Genomic DNA, 25863 nt, shown 5'->3' with positions numbered 1-25863 from the left:
AAAGTCACTTTTACCTTACATGGTAATTTTTCGATGAAGACGAACCCCTTTACGATACCCTAGCCGGAACAATGATAGTTCAGATAGTAAAAGAAAATAACTAATAATCGAGATATGAAACTTACGGATGTATATATATGTATATATATATATATATATATATGATTTTTGCCATTAACTTATTATATTAGTATTTATATATTTTAAAAATAAACTATAGTACTAGTGTGGTTTTGTTAGATCTGCTCAGTAATTTAATTATAAAAAAAATAGTCCACTTTAAAGAAAGTTTTGTCCCTTTTTTGTGCCTTTTAAATTCTACCATCTCTATCTCACACACACACACATAATATTTCTCAATGGGAAGAACTCCATGTTGTTCTAAAGTTGGAATGAAAAAAGGACCATGGTCTATAGAAGAAGATATGTTGCTCACTAATTACATTCACCTACATGGTGAAGGTAATTGGAGATCTTTGCCTATGAATGCTGGTAATAATTAAATGATATATCTGTTTCACGATGTTTAGAAATAAAGATTCGTCTAGTCGATTTTTACTCTGTATAAGATTGAGATATAGTTATTCTACTATGATACGATATGAGCTTAAATAAAATAATGTAGATTCATATACAATCGATCTAGCATAATAATTATTGTTGTTTTAGTAAATGTAGATAGTATAGGTTTGAATGTTTTTAGTGTATCAATGTTAGTTATACATGTGCTCATGTTTGATGACCTATTTTTTTTATATTCAGGACTTGTTAGATGTGGTAAAAGTTGCAGATTAAGATGGGTGAATTATCTTCGACCAGGTATTAAAGATAGATCTAAAGTAGGTTTGTTGATTAGATAAAATGGTTTTGAAAAGTTATAGTGTGATAAACGATTGAATTCTCTTATAGTCAAATGGCATAGAGAATTCAAAAATTACTTTAGGTTCATTACATGTTCAAATTTCACGCGTTACATTCTAGTGTTTTTCTCAACTCGACTCGTATAAATTTCTGTTGACTTTTGTGATTGTGTATATATATGTTTTGAAATGTATACATGTAATAAAATTGCATTCATTCAACATGAATACAATCTTATTTAAGCAATATACGAGGGATTAAAAATAATTATTTATTTATATATGAATGACACCTTGGATTTTGAAATATTACATGTAATAAGTCAATTTGCTCGAAATAATAATATTAACTCTAAATTCTGAATTCGTCTATGTCAGGTATTAAGAGAGGAAATTTTAGTCCAGAGGAAGATGATCTTATTATACGTCTTTATTCACTTCTTGGTGGTCGATGGTCCCTGATAGCCGGAAGATTGTCAGGGAGAACTGATAACGAGATCAAAAATCATTGGCACACTAATCTCTTGAAGAAACTCAAGGCATCAGGAATCGAACCAAAACCTAAAAAATCCACTCCAAAACGAACTACTAAAAAGAAATGTAGACAAAACAAAGAAGAGAAACGACGAAGAAAAGGAAAAAAGTCAATGAAGACAGATAATCTGCTACAACAGGAGGTCGAAAAGCGCGAGAACCGGATGGAAAAAGATGAAGTAGTTGAGAAGATTCAAGTGCATATTCCAAAACCAATAAGGCTTATTCCACTTGGATGTTCATATTCTTCTTCAAGCCAAAGTGATTTTCAAGATAAAATTGGAGAAAATGATGAAATTTGTAGTTTACAGCAACATACTTATCGGTTATCACTCCAATACAATTCTTTTATCTATAATATTGAATGTCAAACAACATTTTTTGGTACTTTCAAATTCATAGCATTCACTCAAAAAACTTTCGAATGTGAAATTGGTTTTCATATATTATATAGTATTAAAGTAAGATCAATCGCTATTTGATCGTTCGATCTATGCTCCATTAAAATATCGATGTAAAAAAAAATTAGAGTGAATTAATATCTCACATGAAATAACTAAAAAAATAAATAAAATTTGTCATGCTTCTAAGTGGAATTTTATATATTAAAGTGGCCGACAATTTCCCTTCTACATAAGGTCCTTAGATTCACCAAATACACTTTTCCCCAAAATAAACTTTTACTTATTCTCTTTGTTGTTTTTATTCATATATATTAAATCTTGGATATTCTTATCACAATTTTTTTGACTATATCATTAAGTCATAATTAATCTAGCTATGTATTTATTTTTAATATTGCTAGTATATAAAATTAAACTCATACATAATATATATATTATATATACACATTAAGTAGAAGAAGATTTCTCAACTTGTAGTATTAGTTTTCATCTCGCAACTTGAAATATACAATTCTTTAATTATTTATAAATATTTAGTATTTTTTAATAAACAAGTAAAAGTGAATCGAGAGAACAAAAAGTAAATTATTTAGTCAAAGTCTATAAAATTTTATAATACTTGTATTAATCATCTTTTTAGTTAGCTTCTCTTTCGGCGAGGAGATTTAAAGAACATTTTTTAAAATTAAAAAGATTTACATCACTACAAGCATATTTAATATAATTTTTTATACGTGAAGTTTGAAGAGGATGAAATATATATGTATTTTGCTTCTAATTTTATAGAATCACAAAATTCAAAATTGTAAGTTGAAAATATCGAAGGAAGAAAAGTATGAATAATAATATATGTTCTATAAACTATTATTTGTCTACCCTGATTCTCGATCACAATATTTTTCTATTTATGATCATGTGCTAAGTAACATGTAGATATATCATGTTAATTCTGTCAATTCCCCCTCTCAATTCTTCTTCGATTTATTTCTACGTATCCACAAATTTATCACTGTCAACCTCTCACACGTTTTCACTAGGACAATTTTGCTTATTTACATTTACATCAGCTACACCCGTCTTATCCCATATATCTTCATTCCTGATCTTTTCTCATTAGTATACACGCACAACCATCTAAGCATCTGCTACCTTCATTTTCTAAATATGAACTCGTGATTGACTAATACTTCACCCTGTACAACATAATCGATTTAACAACTCCTCGATCTATTAAACTTACTTTAATTAGATTTAATTAGTAATTAATAGTATTTACATTTTAGGCATAATGAACAATACTGACAATTTTAGTGTTAAATATAATTACTTACCTCAGCCATCGTGACAACCTAGACATATTGTCCTACTTTTATCGTTGGACGATAAATTACTTTTTTTGAATTATAATTAATCAACACAAGTGGCATAATTAATTAATTAATTAATTATGATTTGAGAAACATAAAAAGTTGTATTTTAGTTAAATACCCTAAATTAAGGACTTCATAATTAATAATATCAAGTTGCTATATTAATTAATCTACTCTTTTTTTTCAAAGTAGTGATTGCCATATGCTCAATCTTATCTCAATTAATTAATAATTAATTGTTGATTTATTTAATTGGAACGATTAATTAATAATTAATTGTTGATTTATTTAATTGGAACGTGTTACCCTTCTCGAAATTCAAAGTTTTAATGGGAAAACAAATTATATTATTAGCAACAAGTTGCTTGATTACTTTATTACCCCTTTCATACCTAAGAAGGTGCGGCTCTTTTTCGAACCCTATATCAACATATACTCCGTTAACATGCTTGTTCGTTTTGGACCAAGTCTGCATGATTGTCTCAGAAAACCTCGCGTCAGTTAAGAACTTGTTTAATACGAGGGATAAGCGATTACTAACGCTGAGATTAATTTTATTATGAGTTTATCCTATGTTTGATTGGAATAAATTGCGTAATAACTTATTTAGTTATTCCAAAATTGTAGAGTTATTGTTATTGTCACATTAAGGGTGGATAATTAACCTCGAGATAGCTTGTTCCCCAACAAAACGAGATTTAAAAGTATTCATATACTTCATATGTAGCTTCCAAATCTTTTGATCACTATTAATATGGGACTTTGTTCTTGCACCCAGTATCTTCTCCCGAAACTAAGTTCAACGCGGTCCATCACCATGATCCACGCGTTAATTTTCAAGATTCGATACGTGTCACCAACTAGACCGAGCATTTATGACCGACGAAGCTCAGAGCTAGCTTCTTTATTTCCACATGCATTTCCAAGCTATTCACTCCATCTCAATACTCGTCTCATCGATCATTGACTCTGATACCAGTTGATGGAATAAGACATTCCATATTTATTCTTAGTATGGTATACATACTATCCGCTTTAGGTTAAGCCAACACAGTTTTCTCGAAAAACACCTCACTCCGTTAAGAGAACCTCCTACACACACTTGTTACAACACTGCTACACTAAGAAGGTGTCTGATGCCCATCACAACAACAACAACATTACTATCTTTAATCTTAAACACATTAGGATCGTCGACTATATAAATCTTCACCGACTCCATATAAGTTCAACTCTAATATTGTATGAAGATAACATTGCTCATCTGCAAAGGATGAGAACCTCAACTAGTATGTCCAATGAACAGATATTGAACGATACATTAGTAGAGATCGAAAATTTTTTTTAAAAAAAATCGACAAAACTTAGCACAAAATGATGAAATGCCACTCCCAGATCCTTCATTGTTGTCAAGTCAATCATATAGACGATTACACACAACTCGAAAAATTGAAGGTCACACAACAACTTACAAAGCTATAACTAATTGTATCGAATATTATTCGATCAAGAGATTGAGGGGGTTTGGGGCATGTTATTCTTCAACTTGGCAGAACTACGAAAACCTTATTCGTGGAGAAAAGTACAAACCAAATTCCACTACGTACCTCCTATTTTCATCGTCTCCTCGACTTGGATCAACTTATGATACTGGTTGTGGTATTTTCGCGAGTGAGGCTTTTATTTTCTCTTCTGAGAATGACAAATCAACCAAGCTTCCCTGCAAATACTTATCGTAAGATGACAAATCAAAATGTCCATGTCCACACATTGCCATGAGTATAACTTTCGATTCTCCGGTCTCTTTACATCTTAGAGCTTCCCTTATAGTAGCGGCTATAGCATGCGTTGGTTCTGGTGCTGGTATCAACCCCTCAGACCTCGCAAACTGAATAGCACCTGAACGGAAAAATTACATAGTTGGCGTTTGGACAATAATTTTACGAAGTTAACTTAGCTACCTAATAGACAAATGAAAACACGTGCAAAAGTTCTTCTCAAACTTGAACAGAGAATGTCTAATTGGAACACTATATCAGGAGTTGAGGTGTTCGATTGGAACATGACTTAGCTCGATATAATACGGAAAGTGACGTGATATAGTGGTAGTAAAGATACCTTGGAAACATTCAATCTGCGGAATTGATATTGCTTCCATGAATCCGAGTTCATAGACGTGTGATATCAATGGTGCCATGCCGTGGTAACGGAGACCCCCTGAAATTGAACTCAAATCTTTATAAGAAGAACAAGTAAAGGGGGATAAAAATTAACTATCCTACGCGACAAAGGCTTACCGGAATGGATGGGATCCGGTATGAAGTCATGACCAAGTGTATGCATTTTCATTAAAGGAGTCATGCCTGCGGTGTCTCCATAGTCGTAAGCATATACACCTTTCGTCAACGAGGGGCAAGCTGTAGGTTCAACCGCTCTAATAAGAGGATTCATTTTCCCCTTAAGCTTCTCCCGGATAAACGGGAAAGCAAGTCCTGCAAAATTAGATCCACCTCCCGTGCAACCGATGATCACATCTGGAGTCTCTCCGAAATCCTCCATCTGTTTTATACATTCCTCACCGATAACGGTCTGATGTAACAAAACATGATTGAGTACACTTCCCAAACAATACTTGGTGTCAGTGTTCTTCGCTGCAACCTCCACAGCCTCTGAAATAGCTATTCCTAAACTTCCTGGACTTGAAGGATCCATTTGTAGAATGGTCCGACCGGCCTCTGTAAGGTCGGAAGGAGAAGGATGCACCTTCGCACCCCAAGTTTGCATCATCATTTTACGATAAGGTTTCTGATTAAACGAAGCTCGAACTTGCCATACCTGCATTGAAAATTCTAGATCAGGGGCGGATGAACTCCCTCATCGCAAATGAACACGTAAACTATAGACACATTTACCTCACAATTGAGACCAAATAAGCTGCAAGCAAACGACAACGCGCTCCCCCATTGACCTGCCCCGGTCTCCGTAACCACATTTTTAACATTCCCCATTTTATTGTACCAGGCCTGAGGAACAGCAGAGTTGGGCTTGTGCGACCCCGCGGGGCTACCACCTTCATACTTGTAATATATTCGTGCGGGTGTATCAAGCAGTTTTTCCAACCTCTTTGCTCTAAATGTTACCACGACATGTTAAGAATTTTCGCGATATGAAAGTTGATACTTAAGAAAAACAGAATACGAACCTAATCAAAGGGGTTGGGCGCCAAAGACTGTAGACGTCTAAAACTTCTTCTGGTATATCAATAAACTGGTCGATGCTTGCCTCCTGTTTAATCAACTCATCACAGAAAAGCGGAGATAAGTCCTCCGGTTTGATAGGCTGAAACGTCTTGGGATGCAGCGGTGGAGGTGGTTTGATTGGAAGGTCTGCAACTAGATTGTACCACTGCCGAGGGATTTCAACAGAACTCGAACTAGAATTAAGAGCTGCCTTTGCTCTTGCTCTATAGCTAAACGAAAGCTTCAATTGACTTGGCTTTGTTTTAATCTCAAAATACTTTGTTCCATACGCATCACCTGACAAGTAACATTTAATTAGATCAAGACCATAACGGTTTTTTTCCGTATATTGTAAAAGATTTGAACAATAAAAATAGACGGTTAATGCCTCATCGAATTGATCAGCTCATGTAGGAACAAGGTTCAAGTCTATCAGTCTGTTAGAATGCCTCACTGCACTTCCACTCGACACCTATCTTAACGATTAACAACTCATTCTCACCACGACCTTCACACCTCAATGCATTTCCAACCCCGCAGGGCTAGAGAACCCGTCACTGTCTAGGCTGTGCTTCCGGAAGCTCTAGGGAAGTCGGGATAGGAGAGTACTTATTCTCATTTCTCAACATTCAACGATTCCATCATCGCCCCACATCACTCCCAATCGAGGAAATAAACCTACCTAAACTACTACTACAAAAAAAAAAGTATTGAAAATCGTATTTACTCGTTCTATTTCTAAACATCGGGGAGATTCATTCTAGATTATTGCAACAAATAGCAGAATCGTGGCTAAGGAACTATATTTCCCCCTTTTGTCTCCCTAAACATGACACTACATTATTTCGAATCAAAATCGCTAAATTTCAGCGAAAAATTTGACTTATTGTTTGTCTAAGCAAATCAAATTACTAAAACACTTTAGTAATTCATCACCAAACACATCAAATTGTGTTTTTTTTTTCACTAACAAATACTTGTTTAGATTCATTTATGTCATTAGAACTAATCAAATCTGAAAATAATACCTAAAAGTCAAATTAACCAAACAAGATTACCTAAATCAAAATAAGAACAATCATTTCCCAAAATCAAAAATCAAAAACAGATCAATACTCTAAAGTACCCAAAACACAGTTTATATATATAAAAAACACAATTAAATATACTTCAAAGATATAATTATTTAAAAAACAAAAAAAAAAAAACTGACCTTTTGGAAACAGATTTGGGAGGGATAGTGCCATTTCTACACTGATTTGCTTGTTGAAAATTGGATATTGAAACACTACTACACTACTATACTACTAATAATAGAAAAAAAAAATGTCAGTCTAACATTCTTTTCTTTTTAATCTTATCTCGACTAATTTACGTGATACATTTTTCTTGTTGTTAATGTCCTTTTTCCTTATCGTTTCGATTTATTGAACGTAATTTGACTTGATACTCTCTCTGTCCCAATTTATATGACACATTTTATGTTTTAAGAATCAAACAATTTAAGTTTGACCGGAAACCTGTGCATGGAATGTTCAATTTTTTAAAAATAAAATATATATACTTGTAAACTACGTAAAAAGTACTATGAGTCACAATAATTAATAATTCAAAATGCTTGTAAGATTTATGAAAAATTTATGGTCAAAGATAGACTTGTTTGACTCAATCCGAAATGTGACATATAAATGGGACGGAGTTAGTATAACAATAACAATTTCTTTTATGATTATGATTAAAATTTCATAGACTCACTTAAACTTAATTGAAGTCCTATTATCTCCCAAACTCTTTTTTTGTAATTTAGTATGTTTTTTGACTTACTGACATATTTCGTGACTCGAATAATTAACGCGTGTGAAAGATATTTAGCTATCGCATAAGTCAAAAAGATATACAAAGATATTGAATAATTGGATTTGTGGAAGTAATATAATCTTAATATAATTAAAATATGTATTTGAAATTTCGATTATATTCTTATTTTAATAAATATAATTAAAAAAATATTTTTTTATTTCTTAAACTTCGTACCATTCCGGGAAATTGACAGCCATGGAATTTTTTGGGGTTTTAATGAAAAACAAAATAGTTTGGTGGAAGAAATTAATTACGTTGACGATATGTCAATTTATTTGTCCGTTATTGACGAAACAAAAGGTTGTCTTTTATATAATTTATTTATTGTTTTTTTCGTTTTATTTTTATTAATTTTATTTGTTATTTTTGATATTTTAGAAAATATATTTTTTTTTCTTTTTATTATATTTTCAATTTACTTACATTGAGTGAATATTTTTTAAGAATATGATGAAAATAAAAATGATAAATTTATTATGTTAATTATTTTTTTATTTTTAAATATATATATCAAGTCAAAATTTGATAAATAAATTAAACGGAAGCAATAGTTTCTTGGGCAAAGATAAATTTAATGTCTACTTCCTTTCTTTTTGTTTGTTTTTTCGTTTTGTTACCAAATCAATGCATCAAATTCTTTTTTGTGTGTGTGTGTGTCTTGGGTCAATAAAAATTATTATTTAAAATTAGATTAATTTAAAGTTGCAGTTTTGTTTATAGTTTATACATGTGATTTAAATTTTTTATATAGTATTTTCTTTTCATAAATATAAAAATATTATGAAAATTATTACAATTTCTCAAGTTCTATACAATCATACCAAATAGCAAATCACTGTAGACAATCTCTTAACGTCAAGTATGCCTGAGTATTTTGTTTTGCAAATTGAACAATCATAACAATTACATAAAATATTTTTTTTAGTTACGAATTTAGAATTTCTAGAATATATATAGATGTATTATTAAAATAAATATATATGTATATATTTTTAACGACGATATTAATCTATTATATGTAATCTTCTAAATTAGTGTAAGCCTGGAAAAAAAGACCATATTACCCTTCATATATGTGTTTGTATTTATGCAAATGTGCATGTTAAGATTTCTTTTAGAACCAACAAAAAGTGGCAAATTAAGTGTGTATATATATATATATATATATATATATATATTGTCTGCAAGCTAGGTATATAATTTTTCACCTAAAATAAGAAAAGCATAATATACAAGTTTTTATAAAGAAAAACTTTATCTCAAGGAAAAGAAGATACCAAAACCTTCTCCACCAATTATAACCAAGTATACTTCAACACATGCACCTATACAAAGAGAGGAAAAAAATATTTCTTTGGACTTCTTCTAATGTTTTTACTCTATCATGATGTCCTAGAGTTCTTATTTCAAGAATTGATGATATTTCTTTTACCGCTGATTCAATAGCATTGATTATGAATTTCACGATCAAGAACATTAAAAAAAAGAGAGAATTGTCTACTCGGACTATTGTATCAACAACGAGAGCAGTAACAACAGATAGTTCGTAGAATACAGATCAATAACACAAAGTCGATCTCTTGCTTGTTGCTCCTCCAGCTCGTCTTTCCCCCCAATGCCAAAATCATCAAGCAAGGAGAGCAGTAACAACAGATAGTTCGTAGAACATAACAAACAACTAGGTATTTTTTTTTCACCTCCCTCCTATTCATCTGTCCTACTAATAATGCCAAAGCCCGTTTTAGGCCCGGAAAGACGCACCAACCCTTTAATTTGGTGTGTTGCCCTACTTTGCACCTTCATAACCCTAGCCGTGATCGTCACCGGCATCATCGTCTTCATCGGATTCATCATTGTTAGGCCAAAAGTTCCACAAATGAGTGTGAGAAGTGCAAATATAGACACTTTTGCCTATGACATGTCTAATCTCCTATCAATCAAGGTGTCAATTGTTGTCAATGCTGAAAATGATAATGTAAAAGCCCATGCAACTTTCTATGATACACTTTATACACTATACTTTCATGATGTGAAAGTTGCATATTTAAGAGCTGACCCTTTTGATGTACTCAAAAATACTACAATCCAATTATATTATCCTGTGGAGTCAACGTCGATCGCGTTGACTCCACAGGAAGGAGCAAATGCTGAGGTGGCATTAAATAAAAAACTAGTAGGTCTTGATCTTAAAGGAAGTTCAAGGACTAGATGGAGATTAGGGTTAGTTGGTTCTGTTAAATTCTGGTTACATCTTAATTGTAAGCTTAAGTTACCATTAGATGGAAGTACTATTTACCCAAAATGTAGCACAAAATCTTAGATAATTCGTGTTTAATCAAGTTTTAAGTTATATATATCGTCAGTCTAATATAATTAAGTTATATATACATGGTTAATAGTTATTGTTTTCCTTTTTGTACACACTAGAATTTCTTTAGATTAATGTAATGAGATTCATGATGAAGCTAATAGTACGTATATTTGTTATTTTATTTCTAGTATTTTCTTAATTATTTTTCTAGGCTTGGAAATATTAATAAGCCTGTTTGAATTGTGATTTAAATTCAATTATTGCATCATTTATTAATTAATTTATTCTAAAAAAAAAGTGTTACTCTATTAGTTACAATAATTAAAACATCATTTGAGGTGAGAATATACAACATATAACTATTGTTCATGATGATAATAATAATAATAATAATAATAATGTATATGAAAACGTGTACTTATTGAATTGGTGTAAATATCAGTCGATAAATTTTTATCAATGTTTATCAACTATGATTTAATGATTAAAATGTACATATGAAAAAACATATCTTATGTTGATGTAAATATCAAATGCAAGATAAGTTTTTACCGACATTAATTACAACAAAGTTGTATTTCCATATATATGTTAGGTCTCGCCTTAACCATTAAGTAAACTTTCATTTATATATATAAAAAAATAAAATATAATAATAACGTAAGGAATAGAATATGATGAAAATATCTTCCTTTAGAAACTTGGTGTAAAATTAGCATGACACTTTTTTGGCAACAAAATCATCACATTAAAAAATAAAATAAAATTTTAATATTAAATTATTTTTAAATATAAAAATGTCTTATCGATCTTACATATTAAAAAAAAATTTAAAAAAAAATATATATATGTATATGTATATATATATATATATAAATAATAAATAGAGTGAATGATAATTCGATGGACGTACATTAGATAAGGAAATCATGTTTTTTAACCCTTAACCTAATTTACAAGGCCATAGTTTCAATCTAAGCCCACAATAATCCCTACATTGGGCTAAATTGAATCCTAGTCCAATTTACTTGCATGACAAGCACAACATTTTGTACGTAGTCGTCCAACGAAACATGAGAAAATTAAAGTATACTTACTACTTAAGGTTTAAATATGAAATTAACTACATATATATTTGGAGTCGCGCCATTGAGGTAAATAGAAGATTAAGACTAGGCGCAGAGTCGTGTCATGAAACATGTTCCGTAGGTATCCCTACAAATATTTGATTGAATCAATGACAAAAAAGAAAAAGAATTATGGAAGAATTAAGAAGTTCCTGTGAAAATCAATAAGTTGGTTTAGCAGAAAATGATGAGTGAAAAAAATTATATTCTATGACATAAATTTTTCGCTGATTCGTGAAGGAAAAAACCTTATTTTCTTATAGTGTATGGCACTATGGGTGTTGCATGGACTAGCTATTTGTATTTCGTTGCGCTATAATTATACCATATATTATATGATCGCGATCCAATTATATTCGAGTTTAATACCTTCAATTTTTATTTTATTTTTATCAATCTTAACTAGAGCTAAGTTTTGTATTGTATATATTTGATAGCAAATGGACATAGTATATTAGTTGTGTCATGACAAATCAAATTCGAACTCTTCACATCCCAATAGAAAGAAAGAAATAAAAAGAGACTTAATTAAAGAGTAAAAAAAAAAAAACAGCCACACAAAAACAAAAATAAAAATACAACAATTATAGAAGAAATGGAAGAAACACTCATTTTTGTGTTTTTACCCATTGGAACCAAAAGAAAAAAAAAAGAAAAATGAATTTTGTAGTACTTCTACCTTCTACAACTTTGATTGTAGTTCTTTATATCCCTTCGTAAAATAGTCATATTAATCATGAGACACCCGGAGGAGTATCGTGTCCCATTCCTGGGCTATGTCCAGGAGTGACATATGGTATATCTTTCTTTTCGTACTTGTTTTTGGAATCGTTGAACGAAAATTTATCAGATGACATATTTTTTACCTCTTCGTGTGTAATTTCGACCGGAGGAGGAGGTGGAGGATATCTTGAAAATGCCCTTGATGCATCTACCAAAGAAAAATGTTGAAGAACAATAGAAATTATAAATATGTACAAAATAAACATACAAATGACTTTGTGATATGATAATATGGCCATTAAATTGAACAAAAATGCACTAAGCAAGATGGTTTGTTAAAATCACTTTTTTTGTTTTTGTTTTTGTTTTTGATGTTAGCATACAATTAATATGGCTGCCTATTTAACGTTATCAAAAAAGGTCTCAACTGGCCTGGTTGGTTTATTAAAAAACTTAGTACTATTTATTTTATATAATAAAGTTGATGCACACATGATGGTGCTTTTTCAGAAAAATTAATGTAATCAAATTGCCAAAAAGAAGTTAAGGCCTATGAAGAATATTTCCTAATTTGGGAAAATGATAACATTTCTCACTCCACTCATTGAAATTCTTATAAACCTTTTTAAGAAAGAGCATTAGAGCATGGGGACTTTGATTAGACATAAATTAAAATAGAACAAATTTGCTTTGTAATTTTGTGTGTAAGCTTTTTTTCATTTTTTTTTCCTAGGTAAAATGCTCTGTCCACTATGATTTTTAAGGATTTTATAAAGGTTTCGGCGTAATCTTTAGGTCACAAGTTTGAATCGTGCAATTCGTCAATGATGTTTGTTTTAGGTTAGATTGTTTATATCATATGCCTTAAGGTGCGTCCCCTCCTTAAACAATGCGTGAATACAAAATAATTTTTAAAGATCATTTTGATATTTGTTTGTGTGTGATATGTAGGTCACAAGCTCGAGTCATGAAATAAGTCGTTAATGTCTACTTTAGAGCAGCTTGTTTATATCACACATCTTAAGGTGCAATCCTTCCTTGAACCCTGCGTGAATACAAGGGATTTTTAAGGATCAATTTGTTGTTTATAAAGGTTTTGGTGTGATCTGTAGGTCACAAGTTTGAGTCGTGTAATCAGTTAGTGATGTTTATTTTGAGTTAGACTGTTTAAATCATATATGTCCTTCCTTGAAACCTGCGTGAATACAGAATGATTTTTAAGGGTCAATTTGTTGTTTATATATCTGTTTGTGTGAGATCTTTAAGTCGCTAGTTCGAGTTGTGCAATCAATCACTAATGTTTGCTTTAAGTTAGACAGTTTACATTACATACCTTATGGTACAATCCTTCTTTGAACTCTGCATGACTACACAATGATTTCTAAGGCTCGATGATGACATACTCAAGGCTCAAGCCACACACATTTCATAAGATCGATAAAACTGAAATGAATAATACGTATCATGAACTTGGACAAATAAGAGTCAGCATACTGATTATATCAAAAAACCATGAGCCTTAGTTCCATTTGCACCTCCATTGGTCAAGTGTACATTTTTTAGCAATTTAAGTATTGAAGGATAAACAAAGAAAAGAAAGTGAAAGAGGTCCTTTGTTTATTCAAAGTTTCCCAACTAAAGTTTGGTATTTTCCTTTCAAGTCAACTAATTTGAATTTTTGATAAAAAGTCTCACTATCAAAAGTGATCTCATTCTCATGGCTCGAAGCCTGCAAGGCTACTTGAGTACGATTACGGCTATGAAAAACTTATCGAAAGAGGAGGAAAGAGTGTAAACTCGACTCTAAAAGTTTCAGTTGTCTCCCTCTCTCCGCCCTATAATTTGAAAAAAAAATAAGAGCAGAAAAATGTATCTTAACCTGAAAGATTATAAATTACACTGTTGATTATTCATCTTCATAGTTTGATTATCCTTCCCATTAAATGAGATGGGAAAACTCTATTTTGAAGTATTATTTTTACTATTTGAATTTGAATCATCTAATTAAGAATACGATAGCAACTAGCAAGGTAAGAACAAGAGGTCCCTCGTGTGCATAAATGCCTTTTGTCCTTTGTTTACTTTTTATGCACTTTTTGCTCCTTTGCAAAGCCTCTAAATATAATATATAGTTGTATACATTCCACTTTGAAAAATATTATTAGTCAACATCAACTATATACTTACTTTTTTGTTTAAGGAAATCCTGTCCCCTAGGAACTACTAGACTTGCAAAGTTAACCTAATTGGTCAATTTTTTCAAGATACTTTGCCTTTACAATAATGACCGATTCGATTCGACTAATCAGAGTTTATATCGTGTAAAATCTATTAAAAAGTGTTCATTTTATAAAAAAAAATCATATTTAAGACTCGAAACTGAAACTACTACTAATTGCAGCTTAAGAGATTCATCGCGCTTCAATCCTTAGTAGTGATTTGAAACTTAATAAACTTTGTAAGTCTAGCATCTAAGGTTTTTGTTACTTATATAAGTGTCACACTTCTAATGCAACAAAAGTAAAATTCTATTTAACGCTCAGAATTTACATTAAACTAATATATGTGTTATTTTAATTATGTATCATTTTATTATTCAATTCAAAAATCTATAATATTGTTATATATCCTTAAGTTATATATTCCTTTTGAAGTCATTCTTTTAAACTTCATTTTCTCTTAAACTAAGATGAACAGAAATCCCACTAAAATTTGTAGGCCATGTGTTTAGTACCTTACCAAATATCTTAAATATTAATTTAATATTGTCAAATTATCACTTTACAACAAGGCATTTGATTCTTTTAAGGAAAATAAAAACTTTAAATGTGTTATCTTCTCCTTGATGATTGTCTTGTCTTCTTATTATAAGATTAAATTGCTTGATTTGATATAAATATTAGGTACGAATAAAATAATATTAAGTTTCTCCTATTTGAGAAAACATAAGTTGTTTGCCAAAACTAGTAGGTTTTGGAATGAATCCTCCACTAGCTTTTCCCTTTTCGCCTAGAAAACAGTCTGTCGTAGAATAAATGAAAGTGATTGATTTGATACTTATAAAAAAAATTTAAAATAATCGATCGAATGGAACTATTGAATGTTAAATGTTAATTTTTGGAGTTATCTAAGGTACTATTTAAAGGGGGAAAAAATTTAAAAAAATGTTGATTTGTTACTTTTTCTTGGGTCTATAATCAATATAGTTTTTTCTATTATTATTATTTCACTTACTATTGATATTCATATCTGAGTTTTGATAAAATTTGTACTTACATATAGTAGAATTTATTTTTAGAACAGAAATTCTCAGTATGATTATTTTTTTCTGTTTTTAAGGGGTTCAGACATAATACTTCGAATTAAGAATGTAGAATTTTTAAATCATTTCACTACGATCCACGTTCGTGATATTATATAGTTGTGACTTATTTATCATGTGTAATCATTTTTAAAAGGTATATTTTGAGATATCAAATCTTCATATAGAAGATAATAAAAATATTATCAAGACAGAATCAAGTTCCCTCTCATGAATGGCCAAATTAATTAATTAAATTAAATAGATTTTGTGAATAAGAATAATTAAAAGGTGATCCTAGGAATTTTCTAAGAATAATATTTTATTTAATTAAAAAAAAAAAGATCGCCGAAAAAATAAAAATTAGTTTAATAAGAACTTGAAGTGATTCCTCATATGCCAAAAATAGTGTTAATAGAATAAAATTATTTCCTCATTTAATTTATTTGTTTTTTTCAAAAAATAAATATTTAACTTAAAATAAAGTATCCACACTGTCATTAAGCACAATAATAAAAATTAAATATAAGTTTCATGCATAAAATGCAAAAGTTATTTACTTCAAATATTTAATTAAGAAAAGTATAATAAGTGGAACCTTATATACAAAATTAATAATTAAAAGAATATAAAATGTTTTATATTAGTGTGGCGAACTGACAGGTAATTTGTTACGTTTCCCTTTTCTTATAGTTTCCAATTCATATTATATAATTTCTTTTATTTTTCGATTTATTCGATGTTCGATATCTATATATGAGTTCGATTAATTTAAATCTATGCGTGCCAAACTCTATTCAAAAGAAAGCATTTTTTACAAAAAAAAAATTCATATAACTCAAATTCGAGACCTTTAATTTATGATCTCGCTTCACATTTCTTGACGATATATATATATATGTATATATATTCCTTTTTGCATTTTTCCTTCAAAGTTTGAATAGACAGATGATTTGATTGCAAGGGAAATATAAAATACGTCCAAGATGCTGTATGAGTTATATTTATAAATTTATTGTATAAATAAATTACTTTTTGAAATTATATTTACCTATCTATAACATCTTTTATCTATAATAACATTAATCATTTTAACAATAATATGATCTTTTAAAATGCAATAATAATAATAATAATAATAATAATAATAATAATAGTAAAAGAATTTTAGAAATATCAAAGATAATAGATATAATAAGATTTCATAGCTATAGTTTTGATAATTGTGTTTCAAGTTGTACTTTTATTCGAAATGAAAATTATGATTTGTATATTTCATTTACAAATACACGAACACAATAAATATATACAAAAGTTTATTTATTTTGTTATCCCATTTGAACGTTTCACTTGCAATATACTAATATAATACATATTTTTTGAATCAATCTATCCTTCTTGAAATAATATATTTTGAATTAATAATCTATCAAAAATAATAATCCTTTTATATAACCAGAGCCATATGTAACAGTTTATTTTTTATAAATTTCACTCGTAAAATCATATCGAGATAAGCTAATAATTAATTATTTGAATACACTTTTTCTTTTAATCACACATGCCTTACATTTTGTTTTGGCTACAAGTTACAACTTGCATTGGTTTGCTTTTTGCAAGTGGAAATGGCGGCTGCACCAAAATGAAATTATTATACGCAAATAGTCGTACAGATTTATTATCTATATATGTAGAATAATTTTTATCTATAGTAAATATAAAAGTTATTTTTTTAAGTTGATTAAATATATATTTTCAATGCTAATAATATATTTATAAACGTAAAAAAGAAATCATATACTAATTTATGCATTAATTTTATGAAATGACAAATATTATGAATCAACTATTTATATAAATAGATGACATATAAAATGAGACGGAACGACTAATATTCGATACATTAAAGCATCTGTTATGCGTGAAACTCGAGAAAAGACTAGATTTTTGTATTTTTGTACGAGACTATTTTGACCAATCAAACATATAATAATCCTCTAAGTACCACAATAATTTTATCAGTTACACTGTTATCTTAATGTGAGGCCAATTTATGTCATAAAATTCCTTTTATTGACAAATTTATTACTTTTTAGAATAAATCTATATCTCCATTGTTATACATAAAACTCAAAATCAGCTTCAATAATCAAATGGGTTCCTCAATTTCAGCCTATTCGGGTCAAATTTCGGGTCACACTGTCAAACGGGTCAGCTCGATTTTCTCATTCATCGGTTCAACCTTCATCACCGACGATTCAATCAAACGTTGATTCAAAATTACAAATTATAGAGGAAAATATAGAGAAGGTGAGATTAAATCTGCTTTAACAATTGAATGAGAAGTTGTTTATAGGCTTTTGAATTCGATTGAAGGACTTTGATTGATTTGAAATTCGATAGGTAATCAGAAATGACACGGTAAATAATAAAGATATTCATATAATATAATTTATTTAACATATTTATTTTAGTTAGTTTTAAAAAAATGATCCTTATTGTTTTTGGTAACTTTTTTGTAATTTTAATGTATTTAAAATCAGAAGATTAAAAAATACTTTGGTATATTTGATATATTTTTAATTTTAATTTGCAATAATAAAAAATATTTTTTATCTTTTTAAAACTTGATGCTATATTAAAATAAATCAAACAAAATAAAAGAAAAAAAAACTTTTTGTATGAAATTTTTATTCACACACTCAATCATCACTTATAAATGAAGTTTTATGTGACTCATCACGATTCGTGAACTAATTTGGAGATTAATTATGTCTCACATATTAAGTATCATTTAAGTTAACATGGTGTATAATCAAAATTTTTAAATTTTTTTACATTGAATTTTATTCATACACACCTAATAATTTTTTAAGATAATAAATTCTTAACCAATAATTTCAAAAGTAAATGTGTCCAGTGTGAAAAATCTCAAAGGTACCTGTCTAGTTAAAATTGTGCATCTTTATAACAACATACCCTGTATAATTTTACAAATTTGATCGAGAAAATTCTGAATTCTCTACTGTCAGAAAATTTGCCTTTTTGTTTCTTGTATGTGATTTATAACTGTCATTTTTTTGCTATTCTTGCCGATTGGGGTTCATTAATTGAATCATTTCTTTGTTTTATCAAGGTACTCTGTTAAGTATTTCTTTGACTGAATATGAGTATATAATGACGGCAGAGGCGTAGTCAGAAGAGGGGATGTAAAACGTTACTACTTAACAAAGGGGAAGAGGAGCCTTGGAACAACGGTAAAGTTGTCTGTCACATGTTTGAGCCCTAAAAGTAGCTATTAACGCTTGCAGTAGGTTAGACTGTCTACATTACACCTCTCGGGGTGCGGTCCTCAACACAAGATGCTTTTGTGTACTTGATGCGAGTTTACTACTCTAAATGTTAGTTCATATTAACACCTTAAAAAACATCTCATTTGGAGCTAACTAGTGGCGGAGCCAGGGGCAGATCTATGTATCAAGGTGGGGGTGCTACGACACTCAGTTGTCTCGGTTGAAATTTTATATATACATGTATATATATGTATACACTTATGAATAATAAATTTGCCACCCCCAGACAGGTGTGTTGTTCCCGTGGCTAAGGATCTAATTTTCGGCTTCTGGGTCGCAAGTTTGATTCTCTGTTAGATCATTTCTTAATGCGTTTTCCGTTTCTTTTGAAAAATATTAATGTTGGGGTTTGGATTGGAACCCGTAATCCACACATGAAAAATCAGCATTAGCACCATTTTGGTAATGGACAACATTTGACTTTAATAGACATTATTATAATATGGTATATGTAACTAAAAATTACAAACAGTTGAGACTTAACGAGTAATAATTTGATCATTTGATCAACCAAACAATATGACACCCATTACCTTCAAATCTTAGGTCCGCCTCTAGGCGGAGCCACCCTTGTTTAGAAGATTCTTCGTATATTGTATGTTCAAGTTCAATCCCCTTGGATTCTTCGTATATATCCTTATTTCCATACTGACTTTTCTTAGTGAAAATCATGGTTCTGCCAATGGAGCTAACAACACTACATATTGGTCATGTTTCTTGCACATGACATCTTCTTATCGATTCAATTGTCAGGAACGACCAAGATGGTTGGAGATAAAAACTCTTAGCGGAATGAACACTAAGCTTGGTCATGTAATCGTGATGCTTCTTCTCATCGGTCTGTTTTAAGTCTTTGTGCATTGCCACAACTCTCAGAAAATGATATCGTACTCGTGTCAAATCGTATAAAAATATACTATTATTAAAGAATTCGACACCTACCTATTGACATTTTTAAAGAGTCGAAGCAACACATGTTCAATCATGTATAATCTTGTAAAGATATGTATACTATTGTCTTTGGCTGACTTTGTATCAATTTTCTCTTTTTTGCTAAACTATTTTGCATCATTCATTAGTAGTTGAAACTTTTTACTATAAACAACTCCACGTCTCAATTATGTGACACATTTTAATTTTTGAGATTCAAATAATTTATGTTTAATCGAGAATTTACTTAAAAAATCTTCAATTTTTTTAAAAATAAAATTTATATATTTGTAAACTACGTAAAAAAAGCACAATAAATCATCACGATAACTGACAATCAAAATATTTAAGAGACATGAAAAAAAAATTCAATAAAAGATAAACTTGTCTAGATCTCGATATCTGAAAAATGTCACATAAATTGATACAGGAGAGTAACATTTACCGTGAAACATTTATAAGTAAATAAACTTGAATCTCTAAACTAAATTTTGTAAGTGAGGGGAAGTTTCGTAGTCGGGTAGAGTTATCCAAATACTAGTAATATAGGAATTAGTTATAAGTAAATTTACGTATTATTTTATACCTTTATTAGTTAAGCTGATATCAATTCATATTTTATCACGCATAAAATAATAATACATTTCTTCATAACTTAATAGCCAAAACATTATTATCATTATTATGCAAACATTACTAATACATAAATTATACACTATATCAACTATTTCTATTTCATACGAAATTCAGAACAAAATGACTTTCTTTTATTTTAGATGATTTTTAAAAAAATACTATCGATCTCCTCTTTTTTTTGATGATATATTAATTTTAGTTTTTCATCGTGACTCGTAACATGTTTAACGCGACAAGATTTGAAAATCGACGAAATATAAAAAGAAGATAAAGCGGTAATCTTTTTCAAAAAATAACCTAATTTTTTCAATCTCCCGCCATTGCTGAAGAAATGGAGAAAACGAAGGAAGAAATTGCAGGAACAAGGCAGACGAATTTGAAAACTGCATTTGAGCTTGGAATTCACTCTTTGTTAACTTCATGTTCTAAAGAGGTACAAATTTTTTTTAATTTTTTTTTTTTGAAAAATACAGATTCATAGATTGTATAAACCCTAAAAAGTAGCTCTTTGATTGCTTATCTTCCTTTTTTTTTCGAATTAATTGAAGGGATTTTGTAAAGCTTTCCCTAATTTTGCTCCAGCAGAAGTTGAACGCCTTCATCGGTTGTTCATTCAGGTTAGCCTTTTGTTCTTATTCTATTAGTTTGTTTTTGAAAGAATTCTAACGGATTTGGAATTTTAGAAATTCGGAGTATTTAATCGGGAACTGCGTTTGAAGAAATTGCAATTTTTAAAAAAAAAATCAAAGGATTTGGGAATTAGGTTTGGAGAAATTGCGATTTTGTAGTTTTGTAAGGGGTTTAGGATTTGAGAAATTGGAATGTTTAATTGGAAATTGGAGCTTGGAGAAATTGTGATTTGTTTTATTTTTAAGCTTAGTTCTAGATATGTAGCATTTTAACTAGTTTAATTTATATTTTTTCCAGGTGATTACTTCTTTGCATGAGGATATAGAGGTATGCTTTAGTACAATTTTAATGTTCTTTTCGTTCTAGATGAAATTTAATGTATGGAAGTATGGTATTGTTATTTCAGAGAGTGAAGGTTTTAGTAAAAAAAAGTTCTTTTCTTTACAAGAACGTCTTGGTTTTTTTTGTGATTACTGTTGAGCTTGTTTAATCGGTGGTTTCAGTGCATATTCCCAAACTCAAGCATCTTTGCTTTTGTTCTCCTTATTTAGTCGCATTAGTTAGTATTTGCGTAGTATCCTATTCTTCAATTTTTACTACTGTGTGTTGCTTCTTTTGCTTTGTCCATCTTGTTGTTTTGTTGCTATTATTTTCTTTTCAATCTTGCTATGATTTCACTTCTTTGGAGCTGAGGGTCTATCAGAGACAACCTTTCTACCTCATAATGGTATGGGTAATGTCCGTGTACATCCTACCCTCCCCAGAGGCCACTTGTGAGATTACGTTGGGTATGTTGTTGTTGTTGTTGCAAATGTGATGTCTGTCCGGTATCAGGTGTTTCTATTTCACGAGAAGCCCAACTTCTGGTCGGATTTTAATCCTGAATAAACAGTGGACTGTGCTTGATGCTTCTGGTCGGACTCAACATCAGTTAGAACTTAGAAGTTACACAAATTACCAAGGCCAAATTCTTCTGACTCTTTCTTTCTTTTTGTTTCATGTGCTATCTTATCTCCATTAAGAGTAATTAGAAGAATTATACTTTACTTCATTTCTTGTATTTTGGTTGGAACTTCTAATTTAAGTCTTCATTTCTTCACAACATGGCTAAGAGGTCATCTGGATAATAGTTCTCGTTTCTGGAAAGATTATACATCTAGAGTGTCACCCAATTAATTTTATTTGTTGACCTGAATATAACTTTATTTTTGCTATGGCTATGGTGATATTTCAACGTATTATTCCATGCTTGCTAGTGAACTTATAGAATTTTAATGAGTTTCTCATTTCAAATTGATCAGATATATTAGTTGTTAGATTTTATTATTCTCTCCTTTAAGGGCATTATTATAATTGTTGTCTATTTCAAATGTTGCAGGATGAATTTGAGTCTTTATGTGTAGAGACACAGGTACATATCATATGCTTCTTAGTTTATTGAAGTTATTATAAGAAAAGATGCAATCCTGTTAGATTTTTGTCACATCCATATTTTTAAGGTCAGTAGAACAACCAAGATTTGCAAAAGTTGCACCTTTGGTCAATGAGAACTGCCAAGTGCTTACTGGTCTTCAGATGAACGCTGAACTAAAATTTTCAGCATGTGGACGTTTTGACCAAGATATAAGTTGTTATTGCACTTGCTCTTCTTCTGGACCAACTCTGAAGAGAGTAAAGCATTGCTGAGGATCCTATGTTGTGGATAATAGAAGCTCTTGCAAAATATTGAGAATTTCAGATAAATCTTTGATTTCATATGGATTAAGTGTAGGCTAACCTCCAGATTAGAAGTTCATTTACTGTGATTACTTAGAACAAAAGTTCCATGCATTGGAAACTGTTTGGAGGGGTCTGGCTTGAAAACCTACTTTTTATTGGAGAAGAGAATCATAAGAGAGAAGGTAATAATTAAGCTATATGAGAAATTTTAAGGATGGACCAAAAATATCCATTTAAATTGTTTGGTTCCGATCTGTGTTTGTTTTATTATGTTCTTATCAGAGCACACACAAATCAATGTTATAGAAAGAGATGCCAACAAGTTAATTATGTTCACACTTCTGCTGCTGTGAGACTGATTAATTTTATTTGGAAAAAATGCATCTGTTAATACCATTTCTTTTGATATGAAACTGGAAAGCTTATGTGAGTTCTGGTTGTTAAGTTGAAATAATGTCTTTGATATGGTTTTCCTTGGGATCATATTTTTTACTTGTAGGCAGGATCAACTCTCAACATGGTGGAGCAGCTTGTGGAAGAACAAAACTTGGACCCTTTGTTTCCAGAGAAGTATGCTTACTCCAGTCAGATAAATTGCATAGCCAGGATTAAAATGGTTTTCTTTACCACTCAATTGTTTTGGCAAAAGCTTTCTGGAATTCCATTATTTTCTGCCTTGGTCGCATTGCTTGTAGGAAATTTATTTTTATCAAGACTTCTATTTTGTCAAGTAACCACCACCATCATCCTGGTGAATCAGTTTAACTTAAAGAATGTCGATGGTTATCAAGGCTTCTATTTTGTCAAGTATTAATAGGTTTTCTTTAGGTCTTATGTCTTCAATGCTTGTAAAAAATATAGAGAAGTATCTGGTCCTTCCTATTTTTATTTTGTATCGCATTTGTCAGAATGAGCTTAACTGGAGCGCCATGGTTAGTGAGGATTCATATAGCTTGAGCCAATTTGCATGCTTGTAGAAAATATAGATAAGTATCTAGTACTTCCTATTTTTATTTTGTATAGCATTTGTCCTTAATGAGCTTAATTGGAGCACCATGGTTAGTGAGGATTCATATAGCTTGAGTCCAATTTGTTTGGGATTTGAGGTTCAGTGTACATAGAAATGTCACTGCCTAGTCTATGAGAAGTACTTTGGCAGGATATTATTTTAATCTGAACATATTCCCTTCTATTCAAGGATGAGGTATTTCATAACCTCGAAGCTCGATAGAAATTTCATGATAGAGAAAGCTTCAAATTCATGGTTTAAGACTTCCTGATCTTGTTTCTATTAAGTAATATCCAGTAATTTTGCAGAAGCAATGTTGAAGAAGTCAGGCACTACCTATCAGAAGCAAAACAGAATGAGATCAACTACTTGACGACTATGTTGGAGACGGTAATCTCTTGTTATTTCGTGCAATCCTTTCATAAATGAAGAGCTTATACATCATTTTTCAAGAGACGCGCATATAATTTCTTAGACTGATTGGTTGACATCCTAAAAACGATTTGTTAGGCAGAAGAACAGAAACGTTCCATCACTTCTCGTCTTGAAACCCTGAAGAAACAAAGACACGATTTCTCTGATGCTGCTGCTGCAGACATTGTCAATAAGGTACTACTATAAAGCTTCTTACTAACTATTTCATTCGTGTAATCGTAACACAAATCTCTCAGCTTAAAGTAATCTCTTCGTCTTTCTCCGTGGATCCCTGCTGAAAACTGTTGTTTACCTGCAATTTTTTCAGATACGAACTGGGAATCAGAAGTACAATACGAACAACAATATTGGCTTCGATGATTGATACTGGCCTCGTCTGATGCATCCTATCCGCCCTTAGTCCTACGTCTACTCGAGAAGATGGATTAAACGAGAGACTATCAGAACTTCCATTTCAGTGTGCCTGTGAAATCTGATGTAAATTAGTTGCATTTGCTTTCAATTTCAAGCAAGTAAACAAGGTTGTTTATTTCTTGTTCACTTAAATGCTTGTATATGACATTTGTATGTGATTAATTAAAGCACTAGAATAAGTGAAATGACTAATAGTTTCATCTCTTTTATATAACATACATAAATAGAATGACAATTCTTACTCCCTCCGTTTCAATTTATATGACACTTTTTAGATTTCGAGATTCAAACATGTCTATCTTTGATGGTAAAATTTTCATATATTTTCTAATTATTTTGAATGACCAATTATAGAACATTTTACGCAGTTTATATATGTATAAATTTCATTTAAAAGAATTTAAAGATTTCATGCACACAGACTTAATTTAAACTATTTGACTCTCAAAAAATAAAAATACTACATAAACTGAAACAGATGAAATATATCACTTGTTAAATATAATAAATTCAAACTTTTTAAAACTAGACAAACAAAAAATTAACATATTCTTTTAGTATAGTGAATGAAGGGAGTAGTATTTTAATATGGTTGATAAATTTACTTTAAGTATGTGGCAATTAGCTTAGCTTATGCATCAATCAAATATATTATAAAACAATAGGTAACAATTATTATTCAAATAGAAGGTAAAGTAATAAATTTATTTCTTAATTTTTAAAATATTTATTTTTAGCATAAAGTTTATTTCTCTGTCTCTATTTGGTGGAATCTAATTACTGAAATCTAGATATTCCTTTTAAAGTCCAATAAAGAAAACAACTTAATTCTTTATTGTCCCCTATGACTACCAAAGATTACACTTTAGCCCCCACTCCATGATTAACCTCTTGCATTTATTTCGATGATTGATACTTATTATTTCATAATATATCGATATTATTTTTGTATTATATTTTAATAAATATTATATTTAAAATTATTATATAATGTCATATTGATTAATA

The 25863-nt window shown here is 30.2% G+C and overlaps 4 protein-coding genes across 4 annotated transcripts; 3 read left to right on the top strand and 1 right to left on the bottom strand.

Moving 5' to 3' along the window:
* Positions 1-359: 359 nt before the first annotated feature.
* Positions 360-1876, top strand: LOC107006576 (transcription factor MYB8-like). Its single transcript, XM_027913839.1, has 3 exons — positions 360-492; positions 763-819; positions 1239-1876. The coding sequence occupies exons 1-3, from the start codon at positions 360-362 to the stop codon at positions 1874-1876; spliced, it is 828 nt and encodes a 275-aa protein (XP_027769640.1).
* A 2617-nt stretch (positions 1877-4493) lies between these two features.
* On the bottom strand, positions 4494-7783 carry LOC107007604 (tryptophan synthase beta chain 2). The gene is made up of 6 exons (XM_015206287.2): positions 7621-7783; positions 6371-6704; positions 6081-6297; positions 5466-6003; positions 5287-5385; positions 4494-5067 (listed from the first exon to the last, which is right to left on the bottom strand). Exons 1-6 carry the CDS (start codon positions 7652-7654, stop codon positions 4811-4813), a joined length of 1479 nt encoding a protein of 492 aa, XP_015061773.1. The 5' UTR covers positions 7655-7783; the 3' UTR covers positions 4494-4810.
* A 1798-nt stretch (positions 7784-9581) lies between these two features.
* Positions 9582-10731, top strand: LOC107006754 (NDR1/HIN1-like protein 12). Its single transcript, XM_015205271.2, has one exon. The coding sequence runs from the start codon at positions 9994-9996 to the stop codon at positions 10585-10587; it is 594 nt and encodes a 197-aa protein (XP_015060757.1). The 5' UTR covers positions 9582-9993; the 3' UTR covers positions 10588-10731.
* A 10197-nt stretch (positions 10732-20928) lies between these two features.
* Positions 20929-25097, top strand: LOC107005671. Its single transcript, XM_015204314.2, has 8 exons — positions 20929-21081; positions 21197-21265; positions 21576-21605; positions 22657-22689; positions 23497-23567; positions 24315-24396; positions 24517-24615; positions 24749-25097. The coding sequence occupies exons 1-8, from the start codon at positions 20980-20982 to the stop codon at positions 24803-24805; spliced, it is 543 nt and encodes a 180-aa protein (XP_015059800.1). The 5' UTR covers positions 20929-20979; the 3' UTR covers positions 24806-25097.
* The last annotated feature ends 766 nt before the right edge of the window (positions 25098-25863 follow it).

The sequence above is a fragment of the Solanum pennellii genome, chromosome 12, assembly GCF_001406875.1.
Source record: "Solanum pennellii chromosome 12, SPENNV200".
Classification (NCBI taxonomy): domain Eukaryota; kingdom Viridiplantae; phylum Streptophyta; class Magnoliopsida; order Solanales; family Solanaceae; genus Solanum; species Solanum pennellii.
This window is presented reverse-complemented; position numbering and strand designations above follow the sequence as displayed.

Bases quoted from the DNA above. Each gene is read 5' to 3' on its own strand.
- LOC107007604 (XM_015206287.2), bottom strand. From the start codon at position 7,654: ATGGCACTATCCCTCCCAAATCTGTTTCCAAAAG. The intron at 5,386-5,465 runs GTAAGCCTTTGT...GTTCAATTTCAG, and splicing joins ACCGGATCCCATCCATTCCG to GGGGTCTCCGTTACCACGGC. The intron at 5,068-5,286 runs GTATCTTTACTA...TTTTCCGTTCAG, and splicing joins GCAGATTGAATGTTTCCAAG to GTGCTATTCAGTTTGCGAGG.
- LOC107005671 (XM_015204314.2), top strand. From the start codon at position 20,980: ATGGAGAAAACGAAGGAAGAAATTGCAGGAACAAGGCAGACGAATTTG. The intron at 21,606-22,656 runs GTATGCTTTAGT...CAAATGTTGCAG, and splicing joins CTTTGCATGAGGATATAGAG to GATGAATTTGAGTCTTTATG. The intron at 24,397-24,516 runs GTAATCTCTTGT...ACGATTTGTTAG, and splicing joins TGACGACTATGTTGGAGACG to GCAGAAGAACAGAAACGTTC.
- LOC107006754 (XM_015205271.2), top strand. From the start codon at position 9,994: ATGCCAAAGCCCGTTTTAGGCCCGGAAAGACGCACCAACCCTTTAATT.
- LOC107006576 (XM_027913839.1), top strand. From the start codon at position 360: ATGGGAAGAACTCCATGTTGTTCTAAAGTTGGAATGAAAAAAGGACCA. The intron at 493-762 runs GTAATAATTAAA...TTTTATATTCAG, and splicing joins ATCTTTGCCTATGAATGCTG to GACTTGTTAGATGTGGTAAA. The intron at 820-1,238 runs GTATTAAAGATA...CGTCTATGTCAG, and splicing joins GGTGAATTATCTTCGACCAG to GTATTAAGAGAGGAAATTTT.